The sequence below is a fragment of the Hyposmocoma kahamanoa genome, unplaced genomic scaffold, assembly GCF_003589595.1.
Source record: "Hyposmocoma kahamanoa isolate Upper Pololo Valley unplaced genomic scaffold, ASM358959v1 88, whole genome shotgun sequence".
Lineage (NCBI taxonomy): Eukaryota > Metazoa > Arthropoda > Insecta > Lepidoptera > Cosmopterigidae > Hyposmocoma > Hyposmocoma kahamanoa.
The window spans coordinates 16,134,978-16,155,962 of record NW_020654466.1 but is presented as its reverse complement, the minus strand read 5'-3'; the positions used below and the strand labels follow the sequence as shown (position 1 = coordinate 16,155,962).

The following is a 20,985-nucleotide window of genomic DNA, read 5'->3' as shown; positions in this document are numbered from 1 at the left end:
ATACACAGACTTCGCAAAAGCTTTTGACAGAGTGGACCATAAAATACTCTGTCATAAGATGAATCGCCTTGGAATACATGGTAATCTATTGCGTTGGTTAGAGTCGTATTTAAGGAATAGAACTCAGCTGGAGACAATATACGGATACAGTTCGATTCCCTTTCAATCTTTATCTGGTGTTCCGCAGGGTTCTAACCTGGGCCCTTTACTTTCATATTGTTCGTGAATGATCTGTTGAGGTTGATCAGCAGTGAGTGCCTCGCATATGCTGACGATATAAAGATATTTAATAAAATCGAAGATAATACAAACTGCTTAACATTGCAAAGGGATATTGAGGTGCTCTCAGATTGGTGTCTAAAAAATAATATGGCGCTGAATGTTAACAAGTGTCATGTATTAACATTTTCACGAAAAAAGAATTTGACAAAGTATACCTATAATATAGATAAAGTAGAATTAAAGCGCGAGACAGTAGTTCGAGATCTGGGAGTATTCATTGATTCCAATCTTTCATTTAGACAGCATTACGACTATATAGTGTCAAAATGTAATAAAGCAATGGGATTTTTAATGAGATCTGTGCGCCCATTCAAAGATCCGGGCAGTGTAATTATATTATTTAATGCACTCATTCGCAGTATACTGGAGTATGGTTCGGTAGTGTGGTCACCGTACTATGATCAACATAAAAATAAGATCGAGTCGGTCCAAAAGCGATTTTTGAGACATTTAAGCTGTAAATTGGGTTTAAGGCGTAAGCTTCCGTCCTATGAAGATAGATTGAGACATTTTAAAATGGACACCCTACAAAGTAGACGGTTTTCGCATAGCTTTGCCATATTGTACAAAATAGTTAATTCGGAGTGGGATACTAGTGAATTGCTTGAGGAAGTTAGGCTTATGATTGGAAAGTGCCGCACTCAAAAACTTTTTTATGTACCCTTAACAACATACAATGTGTCTTACAATGATCCTTTGCTTCGTATGTGTAGGAACTACAATATGGTTAGCACTGAGGTAGACATATTCCACCAGTCGATGGAATCGTTTATAGTGTCTCTGAGGTCTCACAGCTAGGTCAAAAATAAAGTGTTGTAAATAAGATTTATTGGTTTTGTTTAGATATGTTTTTCTCTTCAAATATGATTTTTTCAAATTTCCATTTATAAAATATATATAGGATAGTTATAAATTGTTTGTTTAATTATTGTAATTATATTTTTCTTTTTAATGATTATATTTTTTTGTTTTTAATAGTTTTTAAATGTTTAACAAACTAAAGTCAATTAAGTGTTGTGCACAATTGTTATTGGTTCCAAGCTAACAAGTGTTCTATATTTAAATTTGTATCAAGTTTCTTACATGGTTTGTGAACTGTTATTGTGTCTGAAATAAATAAATAAATAAACTAAAAACAAGCACTTTGGAAACATTCGTAAGTAATCTAGCTCAGACACGGTATGCTGAAGGAGCTAGTTCGAACCCAGATCGAAGGATTTTTTCTCTATCTCTCTCAATCTTTATATTAATAAAATCATTTCAATTCTCAATAGTTTATAAAGGGAAATTACAGAATACAGAAACAGAATTACTGGCCGTATAATATTCAGTTGAATAAACTGAACAGAACTTAATGATTTTATTACGGGTAATAGGAACCACTCAATCGAATAAAAAAACAACCACCCGTACATTTTGCTCGTGTTTCCTTATAGTTATTACATTTTTCGAATACAATATAAATCGGAAATAATTTCAGAGGTTGCTTATTGGTGCCGGTGGACTTGACCATTGTCGTATTTAGTCATTGCCTTCTAAAAATTTTCCGATGAAAGAAATTGGTTTTGGTTCTTGGGAGGGATGCCAGTGAGCCATGACATGACCTTTCTGTTGCCAAGTTTGGTCCACTTCTGTATATTCTATCCAACCCTGGTGAAATAAAATGCAGGTTACAATATTTTAGATAGTAAAGTATGACAATTTTAGGTTTTCGCGATTGGAAATGAAACTATTTTTCGCGTATATTTGTATCACATTACAGGACCCTTGGTCACGGTTGATTTCGACCCGAAAGTAAAGTGGCAGTACTTCCCTGGACGAACTCTTTCACAGGGAGCTCTATCGCTACGACAAATATTTTGAATAAGTTTATTTTTAATGTACATTTCCGGAGCTTTTATTACTAAGCACCTAAAAAGAAAGTACCGTGTTGTTCATATATCTTACTAAATGGTTTGATTTTCCTGTATTCTTTGAACAGAAGTAATTTTAATTATGTATGCAATCCCACGCAGGCCAAGTCAGAGCTAATAGCGTAATGGATAGTTAGCCACTCTCACTGAAGTCGAAAAGCTCCCCCAATGGCTGGTTCTCCCAGAGGCCGAACGCTGAAACCTTCTGGGCAGTAGGTACATGACGAGATCCTGTTTCAATACTCAATATATTTATTGCATTCATATGGTATACATGTCTTAAATTTAAGGTAATGCTACACATATGAGCCCTTTATTAGGGATAACAATAACAGTAGAGGTAGGCCGAGGTTTCAATTATTAATCAAAATTGTTATTTATCAAATAATATTTTTAATAAAGAAATACGTCGTATTATGAGTAGAATTATGTCACTTGAAAGTTTGAATTTAATTAGATTATAATTATAGATATATAATTATATACTATAAAGTTTGATTTTAAGTTGTAACTAATATGGGAAAGGATATTTTTCTAAAAGGATCCGCAATTAAGTTCTAGGGGAGAGCGCCGGGATTATTATTAGGTTACTCTAGTACTCATAATACCTACAGGGAATTTTCTAATTTGACACCCAGGTTGCTGGTGGCGGTCGAACATATCTACAATTTATTATAATTGATGCAAAGTTACCTTTAATATAAGCAAATCGATCACCCGAACATCTTCAACATGCGAGTTGGCGTAAAAGTAGGATCGTATCATTGTTTTGATATCTTTTTCAGATTTTGGCATATAATAATACTCCTCTACAAACAAAGAAATCACATACAAGTACATAAAGCTTGACACTGGATTTTGTATCGTTCTTATCGCAAGCGACTTGCAATATGATGAAATTACAGGCACATGAGACTTGTCCACTTGTCTCGGGGTGACGGGCGCGCAGTGGTAATGCCCCTCAGATCTTTTTGATTGAGTGGCACTGCAACTGTTATGGACCGGCGTGTAGCTTACCATCAGGCGCACGACTTGTTCGTCCTGTCACTTAAATAAATAAATAAAGGGTTTTTCAACAAGAACTTTGTTTTGTAAATCAAAATAAAACAAAACATTTAGATGACAATGACTCAAATTTTTATTGTATAAAAAAAAGTAAGGTTTGGCAATTAAGAATGAAAAGTGATATCTGATAAATGTCCACCACGACCACTGTTACAGATGTCGATTCTTTCATTAAAGGTTTTAATAACTTTTTGACAAAATGATGGGTCTATTTCGTTAATCACTTCACGAATTTTGAGTTTTAAGGCTGCAATCGATTCGATTGGTTTCGTATAGACTCTGTCTTTAACATAACCCCATAAAAAATAATCTAGCGGTGTTAAATCACATGGTCGAGCTGGCCACTTAACGTCTGAATTTCGTGAAATATTGCGATCGGGAAATTTGGTTTTCGGTTCGGTGGCTGTGACTTGTGGTACCGTCTTGTTGAAACTACATGTTAGTGATATCAATAATAGGCCAAAATTGAGTTGTTAACATCTCTCGATAGCGTAATCCATTGACCGTAACCGTATTTCCACCCGAATTGTCGAAAAAAAAAAACAGCCCAATGCCAACGGCACAAGTTCTAAACTTTACTAAAAAAAGCCTGAAAATCGTTATTTCACAGTCAATCCGGAGGCTGTTGTATTTCTGAGGCCTAAATAATGAATATAACATAGTTTGGACAGTTTACTTGCGTATTTGCCTATTCAAAAGGGGTCACCCTTTGCTGTGCGTCGAGAAACCGACCAGCGCGCGGTAACGAGTTTTGCTGTATTTGTCGAATAGGCAAAGGGAATACTTTGCCACACATGCTATCTACGCATTATATCTATGAAAATACCCCTTTAGCTCAAAGCCTTTAATCTATGTACATAAATATCGTTAGTTTAGCTGTATCAGTTGCTTTACGTATAATATTTTTAATTAAGTACTGTAAATGATAAATAAATAAATATTCATTTACAAAGAACCATGGGTTACCTTGATAATTTCAAAATCATAATTTGCTTACAAAAATATTTTGAATTTAAATTTAATTTGCTTACAAAAATATTTTGAATTTAAATTTAATAAGTACTCACGGATAAAGGGAATAATGCGATAAAAAGCACGGTAAAGGCCTAAGACCCTTGTGTGGGCCTCACAGTTATCGAAGGACATAACCGGACGAACAATTTTGCAGCCCGCCATAGTGCCTCGAGCCGCCATTTTTGAGTCTATATTACTGTATCTTTACACTTTTGATGAAATTATATTTCTAATAGTTTCCTTCTATTTAAGTTGTTCACTGTAGAGACGCAAAGAGAAAAACATTACTGGTACTGTTTGTCAAAGCCATGACAGCTGTTTTCACAGCTATATAGACAAATGAATACCATTGTATTTCTCACGTGTCAAGTATGTATGACAAGAGCAAATGCAAAAAGGATATAATAAATATATTTGGTAACTTGCAACTAGACTCATGTCTCAGGTGACGGGCACAGCGACAGTGAATATATATATTTTATAATAGCCCGTGACGGGACGAACGAGTCGTCACCATATCCATAGAAACGTAGCAGAGCGTAGCCTAGTATGTGTGCGTGCCCGCCACGAGCGGTGTATAGAGGCACACATTTGCATAATCTCGCGTTGTACTTGCGTTTCACAATTACACTGGTCGTCCCAACGCATCTTTCATTATTTTGTGAATATGTGCGTCCGTACACGACAGGGCACATACAAGCCGCGCTGTTACTTCGGACTTACCATACTTCTCTTATTTTACTATTACTTTCAAGTACATCAATCTAGCTGGCTAGTCAAATAAGAAAAGCTATTTAAACTGAATGCTCTATTTCATAACGATTTGACATTTTAACTTAACAGCGAATATACTATTTACAAAATGATCTAAGTTATTCAACTCCACTTAAGAATTTCGAGAGGAAATCTTTAGGTTTTGGCTCTTCTGTTGGTTTGAAGTAAGTCATGATGTGACCCTTTTGCTTCCAGATTCTGACTACCTCTTGCAGTTCCATTTGTCCCTGTGGACAATATCATATGAAATATGTAAGTCACGGCACAGTCAAGTCGCTTTTATGGTGACAGTGATATCATAAAATGGTGATGTTGGTATTCACTTAAGACATAAATGTTTGAAATAACAAATGTGTTAATTAATACTAAACTTTCATTCAATATGAGTCTATTAACATTTATTATTGAAAAACAGCTTAAGCTGAGACTCTATCCTTTTTATCTACACAGTATACGACCAAATTGTTTTGTAAATGTAGATAAATAAAGTTCTTTATTATTATTATTATTAGGGCGCATTTATTCGACACGAATTTCATCGCGGTCACGCCGCGCGGTCGACCGCGGAGACAACGTCGCCGCCGCACAGCGACCGCGTGCTTCTAACTGTCACGGCAAAGTATGTTCTATATATATATTTAGCTTTTACGTTTTAACTTAGGCTTTTAATTGAGGCTGACTTGTCTTTGGTCTACGCGGCGACCGAGCGGCGGCCGCGCGGTTGTATTATTCAGAGGAATTTAAATGTTGTAGCATAGTAAATAGAATTCAGCAGAATTTTAGCAGTACCTTGCTAATGGTTGGTAATGGACACCTGAAGAACCAATGACGTACCAGAATGATCATAAATTTTAAATTATTAGAGCTTCATTTGAGTTATTTGTCATTAAATGTTTATACCGTCATCATCACCATCAACCCATTATTTTACATCCAATTGCCGCGCACGGGTCTCCTCTCCGGCGAGAGTTAAGGCCGTAGGCTGCCACTCTGGCCCAATGTGGGTTGGCGACTTCACACGTTTTCAGTTGTGAACCTTCTTCAGCATACAGGTTTCATTACGACATTTTCCTTCACCAAGAAACTTATGGTAAAGTTCAACCTGAACCTGCATTCGATCCCACAACCTCTGGTTAAGAGGCGGTAGGTCATACCATTAGACTACCACAGCTTTGACCGAATGGATGTTTTAAAAATTTTTAAATTCTATTGCTCACAAGTGGATTTTCATGTCAGTAGATCAAACAAGCACATTACTTGTGTAATAAAACTTGTTATGATTACAATCAATAATTTACCTTAACAACTAACATGTCAATGACTCTAATATCAGCCACATCCTTGTTTTGCATGAACATTTCCTTCAGCTTCTCTTTGCATTGCTTTTCTGATTTGGGGATGTCAAATTCCTCCACTGTAATGTAAACAAATTGAGCATATTTAAAAGGTTAGTTATTTTATCATTTGTATATTTGCTTAAATTTACAGTATGTTAAGGTTTCAATGAATATAATTTATTGCAGACAATATACAGTCCATTTTGTTAGTACACTTACAAGTTATCTATTCTACTGTTAGTACAAAATAAAAATAAAATAAATGAATGAAATGAACTGAAATGATTACATAATGAAATGATTACATTATACGTGAAACTTGCTAAGTTCATGAGCTCCCATGACGCGAAGATCGGTGAACCTAGCAAGCAGATCGGAGTCCCACCTATCCTCTATCGTTTTATGAACTCTGTTTGAGCTCTCTCATGCTCTGCGCAGGCAGGATTCCACCTTTTTACGCATTAGTGCGTAAAAATCCTCTACACTAGCATCGGCAAACATGCCTGATGCACTGCAGTAGTGAGGAAGCCCAAACAGAGCTGTGAACACATTATATGTATTATTATAATATATGACAACAATAAAGAATAAAACAAATGTTTTGAGACATGATCTAGTGTAAATTATCTGCCTTCCTTTTCATAACTAAAGCAATCGGCATTTTTAGAGAAATTGAGTTATTAACATATCGGGGATCAGCGAAATGTACACAATAAACCCCATTTATTAAGTTTTTCTATATCTTATTTAGTTTCAATTTTCAAACATCTTTAGAATATCATCAGTTTGTGAGAGACCAAAGTGGGCAGCACGAGGACCCCCTAACACCTGGAGGTCTACTCTTGTTCTCCATCGTACAACAATTGCTGTCAAATAAGTAATATTTGACCAAATTAAAAAATTAAAAAACAATGTCAAGTACGAAGCTTCATACTATTAATTGGGTCGAGCATTACTTATTTGACAGTAATTCTTTCAGATGAATGTTGGCCGGAGAACAGGAGCATTGGGCCTGGGCAGATGCATAAAGATCGGCGACCAACGTCTACATGCTAACTGCGTTAGTTATGACAAGAAGGGTAGTATTGTCAATTAATTTATGTTATTATACTTTTAACTTTTTTAAATCGCTTCACGCTACTTTAAGAAGATTGGCACCATCAACTCGATAATGAATTTGATTTTTTCTTTCAAATCTTAACCAGGCGATAACCAAAAATAAGTAGCATTAGTTTGATTACCGAAGTCTTGACAGCTGACATCAAATAAAATATTAAAATCATCTTTGTCTAAATGACTGAACTCTTATTAAATTTCTAAAAATCGGTCTGTTTTTGATTTGAAACAAATGAATATGAATACGAAAGAACAGAATTTAAAAGAAATACTTGATGACATAACAACACTAACCTATGTATGGAATTTGGCGATACCAGGCCTTGTACAGATTCATGACTCTCCTTCTTGCTTCTACAGGATTTGTAGAAAGCAGTGGTTTAACAACCTTGGAACCAACATGAATTGCTTTTCGCGATGCCATCGTTTTACATAAATTAACTTCGTTCTAATTTGCTGAAATATTTTGAATTTGAGTAATTTGACACACTTGACGTGATTGACACTACGGACCACTAATTGACATTGACATTTTCTTTTTTCAATACAATTTCAAGCTACCTAAGTCAAAAATACCAACGATTATTCTGCCACATACTAAATGTCACGTAAAGAACTTCCTCCCTATGATTTTATATGTATAACCAGTCGTAGCCTGTATGGCACAGCACCGACAGGACCGAGCTTTCTGCTGCGCCGGTCATACCGACGACGGTGCAGTACCTGTCGTGACTGCATTACTCCACGGAGTCTGAGATAGTAGAATGCATCAGATTAAAACCTAAATACAACCTGAAGGTTGAATGGTTGCGAGGCCCGTTTCAGCGTGAATTTTAATTCGTTTGTCGTGACAGTGCCGCCCACAGACTTTGTCTGTGGTGCCGCTCGAACATTTATCGACCTTCGTGAAGGAGGACTTTTAGCCGAAGGGAGTCATATCGGCAATTCCGTAGCCGGTTACCTGACACCATCGTCGACAACACCAATGTAAGATGTACATTTGAGATGGGACAGCAGGGCCAGCTACCTTAATCGTTGTTAGTTTTTTTATGCCATTCAATCCGGTCTGTGGTAAGGATTAATAGTCTGGGGGACCAACTGAGGTAACAGTATACTCGAAACGTCAGAAATCGCAAAAAAACCTTTTACCATACATTTTGAATGGTAAAAGGTAAAATGTTTTATAGGTCTACTGATGATATTCGCGTGATGCTCTACAAGAAAACCCGATCACCCGATCGGTACAACAAATAATTATTTATTGTCGCAATGTGATTGCAACTTTACATACATTTAACTTAAGGGACTCTAATGACCTGCAGAGTTCACAAAGATAACCTGGGGGATTGGGCTAGGGAATCCTGGTGGACTCAACGCACTGTAACCACACACGCCACCGACTAACTCACAAGACTGGGAAAAAATGGCAGGTTTAAATTATTTTTAGTTTAAATTTTAGAGTCTCTTATGTGTTACTTGTTAAAGCTGATGGCTCTATAGCCAATGCTCAACAAATATAAATAAAAATTGTCGTGAGAGAGTGGCGGGTGTACCTTAACGGGTCCGGACAAATTTTTTTTTATACTAAATTTGTCAGCATCCGTTATTGTACAGCCACCATTAACTCTAATTAACTCACTGCATAAGATCACTGTAATGTGCAACTTTACATACATTTAACTAGGTTTCTAATGAACTGCTGAGTTCACAAAGATCCCTAGGGCATTGGGCTATTGGGATTGGGAATCCTGGTGGACTCAATCGAAAATATACGTAGGTATTTCAGTCAACCTATGTGTGTACTAGACTTACTTCATGTAATTTACAGAACTATGAAATAAAGATTAGATTTGAACATTTCGGCAGTCCTTCCCGTTCGTCATATACCTATTATGTTTCAAATTACTCAAATTTACTTTCAATTTCTCAAAAAAATAGGGAAATGTACAATCAATATAATAATACAATAATTCATCAAATAAGAAATCAAAGTAGTTTATTTAATATTTTTATCTTATTATCTAATTAATTAGTTACATTGCCAACTCTTACTACGAACATACAAGTATTGTCAAAAAAAGAAGGTGCACTAACTACCAAACATTTCAACTATCGTATCAATTCCACACAAAACAATTTCACCACGTTAATAATAACAAAAACAAGTTTAATCATTTATAGTATATACAAATGTATAAACTATAAATTGTTAAACTGCCTCTCGGGTGATATGAAAATTCATATCACCCGAGAGGCAGTATAAATAATTTAATCTAATTAACGCATTTAATAGTTTATATGAAACAAAAGAAGAAATTTAGGACCCTTAAAATTAGGGCTCACTACTGCTGGAAAAGATTCCCAGTGACGACAATTTCCTAGACGTTCAATGTTGAAGGGTGCACAGACGTGGAAACCTTTAATATTATTATCATTGGAAAATAAGCGCTTACGTTAACTTCTTATATTAAATGGTAAGTTGTAATATTTTGAAATTCACTTGTTTCGAGCGGGTCCATATTTGAGTGGGCTTATATTCTTTTCTTTTTATTAAAGAACAAAATTGATGGTAATAAGGTCCATTTATATTTATAATCTGGTGCAGCGTGGTCAACAAGAAACTTAAATTATTTCCTACAGAATATTTAGATAGATAGCCATAGATATTAGGTAGGTATTGAGTACGTGCGTTATTTATTTATTACCTAACATTAACTTCCTTGAAACTTAGGCACGTAAACAATTGTGACCGTGACAGTAGCTCAATCGCTTATTGAATTACTCGATTTCAAGGAACTCGAACTTAGTGAGGTGTAATAAGAGTTAAGGAGCCAGGGTCCCCATTTGGGGCGACTTACATATAAGTTAATAAGAGCGGCGTCTCAGTTAGGGGCTACTCTTAACGAAGGGTCCTTGAAATAGGGTAGTGTAATAGCGTTTCAGACCTAGCGAATGACGCCGCCCGCCAATCGGAGTACCAATGGTGCTTGAAAGTCTTAAGATCCTCCAATTGAAACAAACCAATTACAATGATGATTCAAACGCACCAATTGCAATATATGAATCCTATTGAATGAAAATCATGTTAGTGTAGATGCCTAATCATGTTAATTTTCTCAAAATCTTCGAATAAATCGCCGTCAGGTTTACGTCGGTTATAATCTAATTGGACATGTCTTAGCTCTTATATATCTATTAATGTGTTCGTAGTCAAAAGGATCCAACAGGAACAAATCTTTAAGCCTCGTCGGAAAGTACGAAGTGAAACAGTCTCTGGGAAATTAAAAGTTAATTAGTTGGGTACTTTAAATTTCAAAATCGTTACTAAATCAAAATTGAAATTTTAGTTGTGTGAAAAAACTCAATGGTGGTGGCTCATGACAAGGTTCAAAGTCTGTTGAATAGAGAACAAACGATCTCATGATGCTGCATTAGGGCGCTTTCAATTAGATGCTTACAGAAACGCTGCAGTGGTGCCACTGTGGTGCTGCAGCCGCGTCACTACTAATTTTCTTACAATATTTGGGCGCGCGATTGCAGCGCCACAGTCGTGACACGTGCGCGGCACGTTCGCAGTCGCAATTAGTGAACTGAATTGAATTAAAGGTTGATTCACAATGCACAAATTCTGGCAATATATTGCCGAAATTTATCGCGTTGCGCCCAAGCAACGCGATAAATTGCGGCAACATATGGCATACATATAATATATGACTTTGAGTTGACCAATCAGGAGCTACGGCATTTTAACGCGCGACGGTTTGATTGGTCAACTCCAGCTCATATCGCGCAACGCGATAAATTATTGTGTCAATATATTGCCAGAATTTGTGCATTCCGAATCCTCCTTAACTGAAGCGTTACAGGCACGCGTATATACTAACCGAAAAGATTTTCCTCCATAACGGTCGTTTTGCATAGTGGCCCATAATAATTGGGATTGTTCGATTTGTTTTGTTACGTTTCGTGTAACGTATCTTTTGAGCAAAGTATCGAACTGAAACAAAAGATGACCGACGTTAGCGCCACCCTTCAACATTGGTCAACTAAGAAGTTAATACACTGAAAATTCATTGCCGCAAATCTTGTGTTTATATTACGGTAAATCATTATTAAACAGTCTGCGTTTTTCTTCTACCTATACGGTACCTCGGCTCCAGACACAAGCAACGGCTAACCGTCGAACTTAAAAGCTAAACAATTACGAAAAGCATTGATAAAAGAATTATTTAAACACGTCGAATGGGTGTCGAAATGGATTTCAAGATCAGATTGACTTTCCAGTAGGAAAGATAGGCACTGTTCAGGTAAGTAGGGACTTACCCTGGACCACGAAAAGCGTTTTGGCGGCAAACGAGCGTAGGAGTCACCGAGTCACACGTCTTCGTGACCCTTCTTCCCGCTAGGACTCATCACTTTATTTCCTTCACTATAGGTACGCGAATAAAATTAGTGGAGTTGGCCTCCGTATCGGTTTCAAATTCATACGAGGTAGAAGCCGTGGTAGCCTAATGGTTTGACCTACCGCCTCTCAAGCAGAGGCCGTGGGTTCAAATTCGGGGTCGTACCTCTGAGTTCTCGGAATTTATATGCGAAATTTAATTTGAAATTTACCATGAGCTTTTCGGTGAAAGAAAACATCGTGATGAAACCTGCATGTCGAAGAAGGTTCACAACCTTCCGAAAATGTGTGAATGCTACTGGCCAGCGCGGCATGGAACGGCTGGCGAGCTTACGCGCTTTTGGAATATAATTTCTTACAATAGGTAACTGACAAGTTTGTAGCATTTCAACACTAAATCTCGTCGCTGAAAACTAGTAAGAAACATGTGTTCCCACCAGAAAATTAGAACAGCTGCAACGAAGTGGTTAAACAACGTTTATTCTATCCATGTTAATATTCTCACCAATTTCTGCACTACATGCCTATGATTCCAAGTGAAGTTCTGCAATTCTTCTGGCTTGAAACTGATGTAAGTGGCTAATTGTCTGAAATTTTGATGCTGTATTTCGTTCCACTGGCGTTTCGCTTTAGTCAGATTTCTCTCTGTAATAATAATCATCGAAAAGACCAATAAAAATACTTAGAAACATCAATCACCGAGACCGGGCGTGATTGACTTAGCCATAGTGGCGGATTTGCAGTGTTGGCCGCGCCCCTTTCTCAGCACTTATCATATACTGGTAGACTACATAATGAATTACTTTTACTTTAACAATGGTGGTAGTGTTGTACGTGCAAAGCCCGCCCGATTACCACTGCTCCACCAGATTAAAAATCAGCACTGCTGTGTTCAGGATTGTAAGTAGAGAGCGGCGGGGGTAGTATAACGAATATTCAAGGCATCTGCGACGATTTCTCATCAGCCGGACCGCCTGATGGGCCAAGTTAGTGATCGGTCACTGGTGTTGCGAATATCTAACCATAAGGTTGAAAAGTTTTACAAGTGACGAAACGTTTTATATCCGATCGAAACTCATTTTTATTGAAGAATTAATTTTAGTGTAGATTTACAATAGATAACTACAAAACTATAAAACCGTGAGACCGCCCTAGGCCCCAGGCCATGCAGTCAATACCAACCATCCCTTTCTCAGCACTCATCATATACAGGCAGACTACATAATGAATTTTGCCAACTTTTATCGAAATCGATTCAGAAATCACTATTTAACTTTTTTAATAACTTTAATATTTTTCTAAAACATTGATTTGATATATATATCTGTGAGATTACAGGGCGCACGCCAGTCAAGCTGGACGGCATGATTTTTTCCTTCAACTTCAACATTTATCACATTTTAGCCAACTTACACAAAACCTAAATAAACGAAACATTCCTTATGAATCACTCTATCTATTGTTGGAAACCGCATGAAAATCCGTTCAGTAGTTTTTGAGTTTATCGCGATCAGATGGACAGACAGACGCGGTAGTGATAATATGTAGTGATGTAGCGATTATACATTACATTATTATGTAACGTATCTATATTTTATACATGAAATGTACGAAAGCGTTTTAGGAAGATTATTGTTATACGATGCGGTGCAGTGCGGCTCGCCATAATGTGCGTGAGAATTTAGAATATTTAGATACTTTGAGTTATTTCTAGTTATCATCTGTGAATTTTTTGGCACGATTGGATGCCCATAAAATCTTTTCGCCCTAGGCCTGGGCCTACTGGGCCTTAGGGCAAATGCGCCATTGTGGATGTGAGTAACTGACTCACTCTTGGAATGCTCCAAGCGTGGAGCTTGTTATTTTTTAAAGTAATAAATAATCACTAACAAAATGACTCTATTACAGACTTATGTTCAAACTAAGTCGTACTCGCTTTGTAAACTTTTACCGACTCCTGAAGGTATAGCATAATTGGTTTTGAGTTGCACTTTGCATGTTTTATTTATAGCTGGTGGTTATAATATAATTTCTGACATCTGTATTTCGCACGCGGTGAGACATAAAAAGAGACATAAAATAAACAATCAATCTGTGTAATAAGGTTGCACTGCGTAGCTAAAGCTGTTAGCTACTCGATATGAAAAATCTACTCTTATATGAATGGTAAGATTAAGTTCATTAACAAGAAGTTTATACAATACAATACAATACAAAAATTCTTTATGGTACACCTAAAAAGGAAACAAATACAATACAATTAAATTTAAAAAAAATTAGCGGTGGTACGATGGACGGTCGTATCGCTTTAAGCGATTTCTGCCAGAAAACCGTTCATATCATAAGTTTTAGTAGCAGTAGAGCTCCTCGTGAGTGTGTTGTGTGTGCGTGCGAGTGTATGAGTTCGTCTAGGGAAGTACAGCCACATTATCTATTTCTGCCGCCAAGCAGTAATGTGAACATTACTGCGTTCCGGTTTCGAAGGGTAAGGGTGCTGGTGAGATTGCAGGCACATGGGACTTGTTAACTTATGTCTCAGGGTGTCGGGCGCAGTGGCAGTGCCTTTAAGATCTTTGTGATTTAAAGGTCCGAGTGATACTGCAACCGTTAGGGACAGGCGTGACGCTTACCACCAGGCACACAACTTCATCATTCATTTCAATTCATTCATTGTCACTTAGTATCATAAAAAAAGTTCATAATACAGGCGACCAATACACCTTGAAATAAGAAACCTACCACATTGAGTAGCGCGTTTACAAAGGCGAAGATAAAATTATAAAAGATAAAACCTAACTAATTAGGCGCCAAGACAAAAAGAAATTATCGCTAAATAGAAACAAAATGTCGATTTGTCATCATCACGTCCAAATGTTGCCTACATCTATTTTTGTTTAAGTTACTTCGTGATTTAACTGTAACCCACCTAGAATCATCTTATAGTATACCTACCTATTTGCACTGATGGTGGATAGTGTTCTACCCACGATCAGTGCAAATAGGTAAATAATAAATGGTTAATATTAAAAAAAAACCTACTGTGTTGCTCCCCTGTAAGAGGCGGTCTAATTTTCTTGCTTACATATGTTTGTAGATTTTTTAAAAGATTTGCCTGAGGTAGGTGTGGTATTATTAACGGTGTGTCCGCCAGGTCAGCTAAAAGTGCCTGTAATGAAATACGTAATAGTTTCATAGCTTATTTCTATAGTTAACCTATTTCATGGTCTTAATTTTTCATAGAAAACTATTTACCGCAACGAGTTCACTTATTTTTAATGCCTCATTGAGAGCAGGTTTTACCTGAAAAGATGAGAAGATAAACAGGTGAATAGGTAAATTTTTGAAATCTCCATACTTTTGCGTTTTTTTAATCTTCAAATACAAACGGGGTGGGTCTTTATCGCTTTGCATTAGTGCCAGCCAGCCAGGTTTGTTACAAATCGTCTTTAATTGAACTTAACTATCGTTCTTTGAGTAACTTAAGGTTATCTCATATATTTAATTTAATTAAAATATAACCATACTATCAAAGTCTTATAGTACCTATATAAGGATTTCAAGGTATGGAATTGCACATGCCAACAACTCTTAGGGACGTATTCCAGATCTCTACTCAATAGTCAAGTAAGGACTTGAGTATTATTTCAAGCACTAGAAATCATACTGAAGTCGTGACTTGAGCAGTGAGCAGAGTTCTGGAATACGACCCTTAGTCAGACCCTGTACTATCGTTCTCCGTCCAAAAAAATTACTGTCAAATAAGTAATATTCGAAGAAATTAAAAGTAGCGTGATGCGAATGAACTTCATACTTGAGATTATCTTTTAATATGGTCAAGTATTACTTATTTTATTGATAGAGAACGAGAGATGGAGTAGAACCCCTGATTCCAGAAGGATTCAAAACTTTAGTTATATCCGCTTTCGTTTCGCTCTGATCCACGTATACTAAACTCTGGTAAGTATCTTTTCTGATACTTATTACAATTAGAACAGTTCGAGGAGTCCATTATCCACTGCTTGACTTCTCTAAGTCTACAGTGTTTATGCTGAGTCAGGGCCATTACAGCACAAACTAGTCATACGTATGTACACACGCTAGCACATCAAGCTACACATTGACGCATCTTGTTTCGTTGCACTGGAGGCGATTTTCGAACAAAAATGTGTAGTCTGATGTGCCGTTGTCCGTACCTAAGTCAAATTTTATTAGTTCTCACAGTATTTGTTTCTTTTTCCCATAGTGTATGGTTTATACAGCGTTGCCAATGCCAATTGTTCAAAATCCCCAAAAATTACTGTTAAAATCCCCAAATTTGGGGAGAGCAGTTTATATTGCCCACAAATTCCCCATATCTAGAGTTTTCATTATTTATTACAAATACATCGCTTAAAAATATAATAGTAAAAATATAATAAAGAAACCTATTACGTTTGCTGTGAATGTAAACAGGAGTAAAATGTAAAGCAAATTATAAAATTAGATGACCTTAAATCGGTTAATTTGTTTAATGAGATTAATCAAATTTTGAAAAAAAAAAACATTTTCCTTTGCCTTACTAAATTAAGCAACTTAATTATTTATTGCGCATTTGGTGACACTATGGTTAATGTTAGAAAAAAATCAAAGAGTAAATTGAGTTTGAACCTAAATTTAATATTTAAAGTTGACGAATGCGGAGTGGTAAGTTATGGTGTGGAAGTACCAACAGATCGGCTTTGTTTATCAATAGTTGATTTCGTTTTTCTTCATATAGGGGACCGGCTTAAGTGGGAGATAGGATCGCGAACTCAACACGCACCGACTGGTAATTTTACAATTAAGAACCAAGTGCTCTCCAAGTGCTCTCATAATAATTCTATTTAAGCTGCTTGTTAATAATGCGAGGGATGTGCGATGTTGAAAAACACGTCGATATATTTCATCTCAGTTTCTAATAATAACGATTAAACTAGCGTTTTATCTATTGATCAGCAATCGATAGTAGAGCTCGTTGTAAAAGAGTTCGTCCTGGGAAGTACCTGTCACCTTACCTATTTTTGCCGCCAAGCAGTAACGTCATCATTACTGTGTTCCGGTTTGGAAGGGTAAGGATGCTAGTGAAAGTACAGGCACATGGTACTTGTCAACTTATGTCTCAGGGTGTCGGGCACAGTGCCCCTCAGATCTTTGTAATTGAAAGCTTTGAGTGGCACTGGAACTGTTATGGATAGGCGTGCCGCTTACAACCAGGCGCACGACTTGTTCGTCCCGTCACTTAGTATTTAAAAAAAAAACTTATACAGGTATTCAGTGTGAAAGTGATCTGTTAAACTAACAAAAATATTTACACATATACACAGTAAAATTAGTAGTAGTAAAATTTCGGTCCGAGTAAGTACTCAAAATTTCAATACACTGCAAAAATACACTTACCAACATTGTTTTAGAACTCAAAGCATCAAGCACACATTGTTTTACAAAATCTTCCATCGGATCCATTTGATATATTTTCGCTTCGTCAATCCAAAATGGCGAATGTTTTGTAGGTTTGTAAAAGTATGTCTCAAGTAGTTTGCCTTCTTGTTTGAAGTCGTACAAATGATGACATTTACATTTAGATGCTTCTATATACTTCATAGCAGAACTATCCCTAGGGTGGTTAGAAATTATTATTTACAATTTTGTTTCGATATCCTGCTTATCGGGGGGTTTACATGAGTGTTAACATAAAATAGTCTGACTATGCGATGTGACCGTTTTCAAGGCAGCCCACAACTAAAAAGTATATTGGTGATTCCACATACAACATGTGCACGCTTTATTGACATCAGACATGTGTTAGGTATGTGGATGAACATTTTTGTTTGCAAATTTAAAAATTCACTTTATTTATTTTATCCAAAAGGGTATAAACAGTTAATATTACAATATAATAGAAATTAGGTGAACAATAGTAAGTAAACAGTTCCCTGCTGACAGAAATTGAATAAGCAAAAGATGTAAAAACGCAAGTGCAACTTCGTACTTTAAGCAGTCGATACATAGGTCATACACCACTAACCTATTTAAAGACAGGAAATGAAACTATTTTTTTCGTATCTAAATCACATATATTATCTTTTTTTTTTTTTAAACAAAGCAACGTTTCGGGTGTTTTACGTAGCCCATGGTTACGGGGCTGATTCACATTGACAATCACGACCACGCTATTTAAAGATATTAATAAAATAATAATCCTTTAAAAGCAACAGAAAAATCAACAAAAATATATAATAAATATCAGATTACTGTAATCAATATGTATAATTGTGAATTAATTAAATTATGCTCTATGTCTTTAAGTATTTGTAACATGCTGTGTAACCTGCTGAAGTACAAGTACGAAATAAATATTATTTAATATTCCGTATCAATAAGTGTCCTTTATGTGGATCTCATATAATATTGGTCGTAATTCATGGATAATTCTAAGATTCACTATTTCAAGTCGTAAGTAAATTTTAAAATTAAATTTGCATATTTCGTTTGGATTTGATAAACGTTAATAAAACGAACCTAGTAAGGTAGATGTAAAGGTAGCTGTATCTAACTGGGTCACGAAATACTTAAGATTTCTCATAGATGGCGCTACGGCCCAAAAAGTCGTTGAAAAAACCAAATGCAAAGACACGACAACAAACACATAGAAAAATTTGTTAGGTCTACTGGTTCGTTCCGTGACTTAGTTGGTATAGCGTCTGTCACGGTATGCTAGAAGACGTCGGTTCGAATCCGGCCGAATCATGGAATTTTTGTGAGTATCTTTGTATTAATAACTATAACAAACTAGTGAAGTAATTTCACATAAAAAATAATTGAATATCAATTCTATAAAAATTTAAATACAATGAATGGCGACATCTCTAGCCAGCGCTGGTAGCGTAAAGGTATCTAGCTGGGTTACGAAATACATATATTTCTCATAGATGGCGTTACGGCTAAAAAGCCGTTGAAAAAACCATATACAAAGATACGACAACAAACACATAGAAAAATTCGTGAGGTCCGCTGGTTCGTTCCGTGGCTTAGTTGGTATAGCGTCTGGCACGGTTTGCTAGAAGATGTCGGCTCGAATCCGGCCGGATCGAAGGTTTTTTTTCTGAGTGTTCGATCTTTGTATTAGTAATTATAAAAAACTAACCAATTAGCAAGGCAGTTACATGTTACATCACATTTTTTTATCTCCTTATTGGGAAATTTCCAATGTCCCATTATATTGAGTACATGTTCGTCGTTGTATTTCACCAGTCCACCGTTAATGGGTATATAACCAGTAGGCCTCACACAAACAGCTGAAAAAAGTGACAAATGAACAATGCCATTGTAAGTTCTACCAATACACCTAATATACATAAGGCATTTTGCTATGGAGAATATTTTGCTTTGGAAACTTTGTTGTGCAGAAGCGTGCTGTATGGGCAATTGACAAGCTGAGCCCTAAAGTATATCTCACGGAAGAAATAACAATGGAAGCGCCTTAAGCCTCGATTACTATCAGAACCACTGTTGAGAAAACGCACACAAACAAATAATAAATTCTATGAAATCTTGATAATGATTGGTCGTAGTTTATAATTCAAAAAGATGTAGCAAATTGTGGACTGTTATTATAATTTAAATTTTAACCAAGCATTATATCGTAAAGTTCAATACCTTTGCTAACGTGCTGCCATCTTGCGGTCAGTAGCTGTACTACGACGAATGACTAACATCTGAACGAATAGAAAGTAGGATAGATGTCTTCTTTAACGCACACGTTGAATAATGAATTTTATTTCGATCAATTAAGTTTAAAATTTACAAAACATGAAAAATTTTTCTCTCTAAGCTTTTGTGCTCCAAAACGTAAAACTCGACCGATATAGCATTGAGATAATGTTTAATTTCGTTTGTTAAAGTAAAAAAAAAATTTGATAAACAGAAAATGAAAGGTTAAATTCTTGGAGCGGCTATTATTTTTGCACTCCAAAACTGCACAATAACGCATTTTTCTAAGATTTTAGGACCATTTTTATTAGGACCATTTAGAACCATTTCCTAGATGGGTTTATAATGATGATTTTTCTTATCAGAGTACAAAGATTATTTTTAATAAACACCTCGTCTGTGTTCTCGATGTAGCGTAGTGTCTGAGAAAATCATGCCGATGTAACATGTTGTCGCTGTAGCGTAGTGTCTGAGTAAAATAATGTCGAAGTAACATATTGTCGGAGTAACGTAATGTCTGAGTAAAATCATGTCGACGTAACATGTTGTCGGAGCCGCGTGTGTCGAATTCAGTTTTAGAGTCGACACAACCATATCATCAATCATAGTGCATAATATTGATATTAGGAACAAAAATAAACTAGCAATTCTTGACATCCCGTCCTCGCAAGTGGTCGGATATTGTAATGGTTATAATCATGTTCATTTTTCTCCTGTTAATTGCTGTTCGAAAAATGGAAGCGACGATTTAAAATACATTTTTTCTTTTTTTTAACCGACTTTACTTTTACTATCGCGAGATTTTTTCTGTACAAACGCCCGTTCCGTGTTAGCGAACATCAAATTGTAGGTAAATCCGATTATACGACCACTCATCATAAAGTCTCATCTATGCATTAATTAACCTCTTTGTTGGTTGGTCAATATGTGAACCTATATTTAAATAAAATTACTAAATATGTTAAAAATTTGCCATTTACGAGGTTAAAAACTATGGAGAAACAAAAATATTGCACAAGAGCACGTCAAGCTTGACACATTTAACTTTGCACCGTTCTTATCGTAAGCGGTATAGAGTTGGATTTAAATCTTAAGTATCAAGCTTGACGTGCTCTTGACCCTGTACAAAAGATGAATTTTACTTAGCTTCTGTGTGTTTGAATAACAAAATTTGCATGCGAATTATCCGTTTATCTCTTTTAGAAGATATTTTTATTATAAAACGTGTACATGATAATGTGAACAAATATCTATTTACAAACGGTAATCCGTTGCAAATTAATATTAAGTATTTTGTAATCAATTTCACAATTTCAAGTCGTCGGATAAATTCATAAACTTCGTAACCATAATT

General features: G+C 36.0%; 3 protein-coding genes across 3 annotated transcripts in view; all 3 read right to left on the bottom strand.

The window, feature by feature from the left end:
• Window positions 1-1,416: 1,416 nt before the first annotated feature.
• LOC113235570 (NADH dehydrogenase [ubiquinone] 1 alpha subcomplex subunit 6-like) lies at window positions 1,417-4,987 on the bottom strand. Its single transcript, XM_026471310.1, has 3 exons — window positions 4,328-4,987; window positions 2,889-3,004; window positions 1,417-1,932 (listed from the first exon to the last, which is right to left on the bottom strand). Exons 1-3 carry the CDS (start codon window positions 4,452-4,454, stop codon window positions 1,804-1,806), a joined length of 372 nt encoding a protein of 123 aa, XP_026327095.1. The 5' UTR covers window positions 4,455-4,987; the 3' UTR covers window positions 1,417-1,803.
• Window positions 4,988-5,054: 67 nt separating this feature from the next.
• LOC113235569 (NADH dehydrogenase [ubiquinone] 1 alpha subcomplex subunit 6) lies at window positions 5,055-8,012 on the bottom strand. The gene is made up of 3 exons (XM_026471308.1): window positions 7,796-8,012; window positions 6,347-6,462; window positions 5,055-5,275 (listed from the first exon to the last, which is right to left on the bottom strand). Exons 1-3 carry the CDS (start codon window positions 7,923-7,925, stop codon window positions 5,147-5,149), a joined length of 375 nt encoding a protein of 124 aa, XP_026327093.1. The 5' UTR covers window positions 7,926-8,012; the 3' UTR covers window positions 5,055-5,146.
• Window positions 8,013-9,750: 1,738 nt separating this feature from the next.
• LOC113235950 overlaps window positions 9,751-20,985 on the bottom strand; it is a 28,137-nt gene continuing 16,902 nt past the window's right edge. Inside the window, exons 8-14 of the mRNA XM_026471872.1 lie at window positions 19,066-19,216; window positions 17,319-17,535; window positions 15,156-15,203; window positions 14,943-15,069; window positions 12,409-12,548; window positions 11,386-11,498; window positions 9,751-10,774 (exon numbers count right to left, since the gene is read on the bottom strand). Of these exons, the coding sequence (XP_026327657.1) occupies window positions 10,657-10,774; window positions 11,386-11,498; window positions 12,409-12,548; window positions 14,943-15,069; window positions 15,156-15,203; window positions 17,319-17,535; window positions 19,066-19,216 (914 nt within the window). The 3' untranslated portion in view covers window positions 9,751-10,656. The remainder of the gene's footprint in view (window positions 10,775-11,385; window positions 11,499-12,408; window positions 12,549-14,942; window positions 15,070-15,155; window positions 15,204-17,318; window positions 17,536-19,065; window positions 19,217-20,985) is intronic.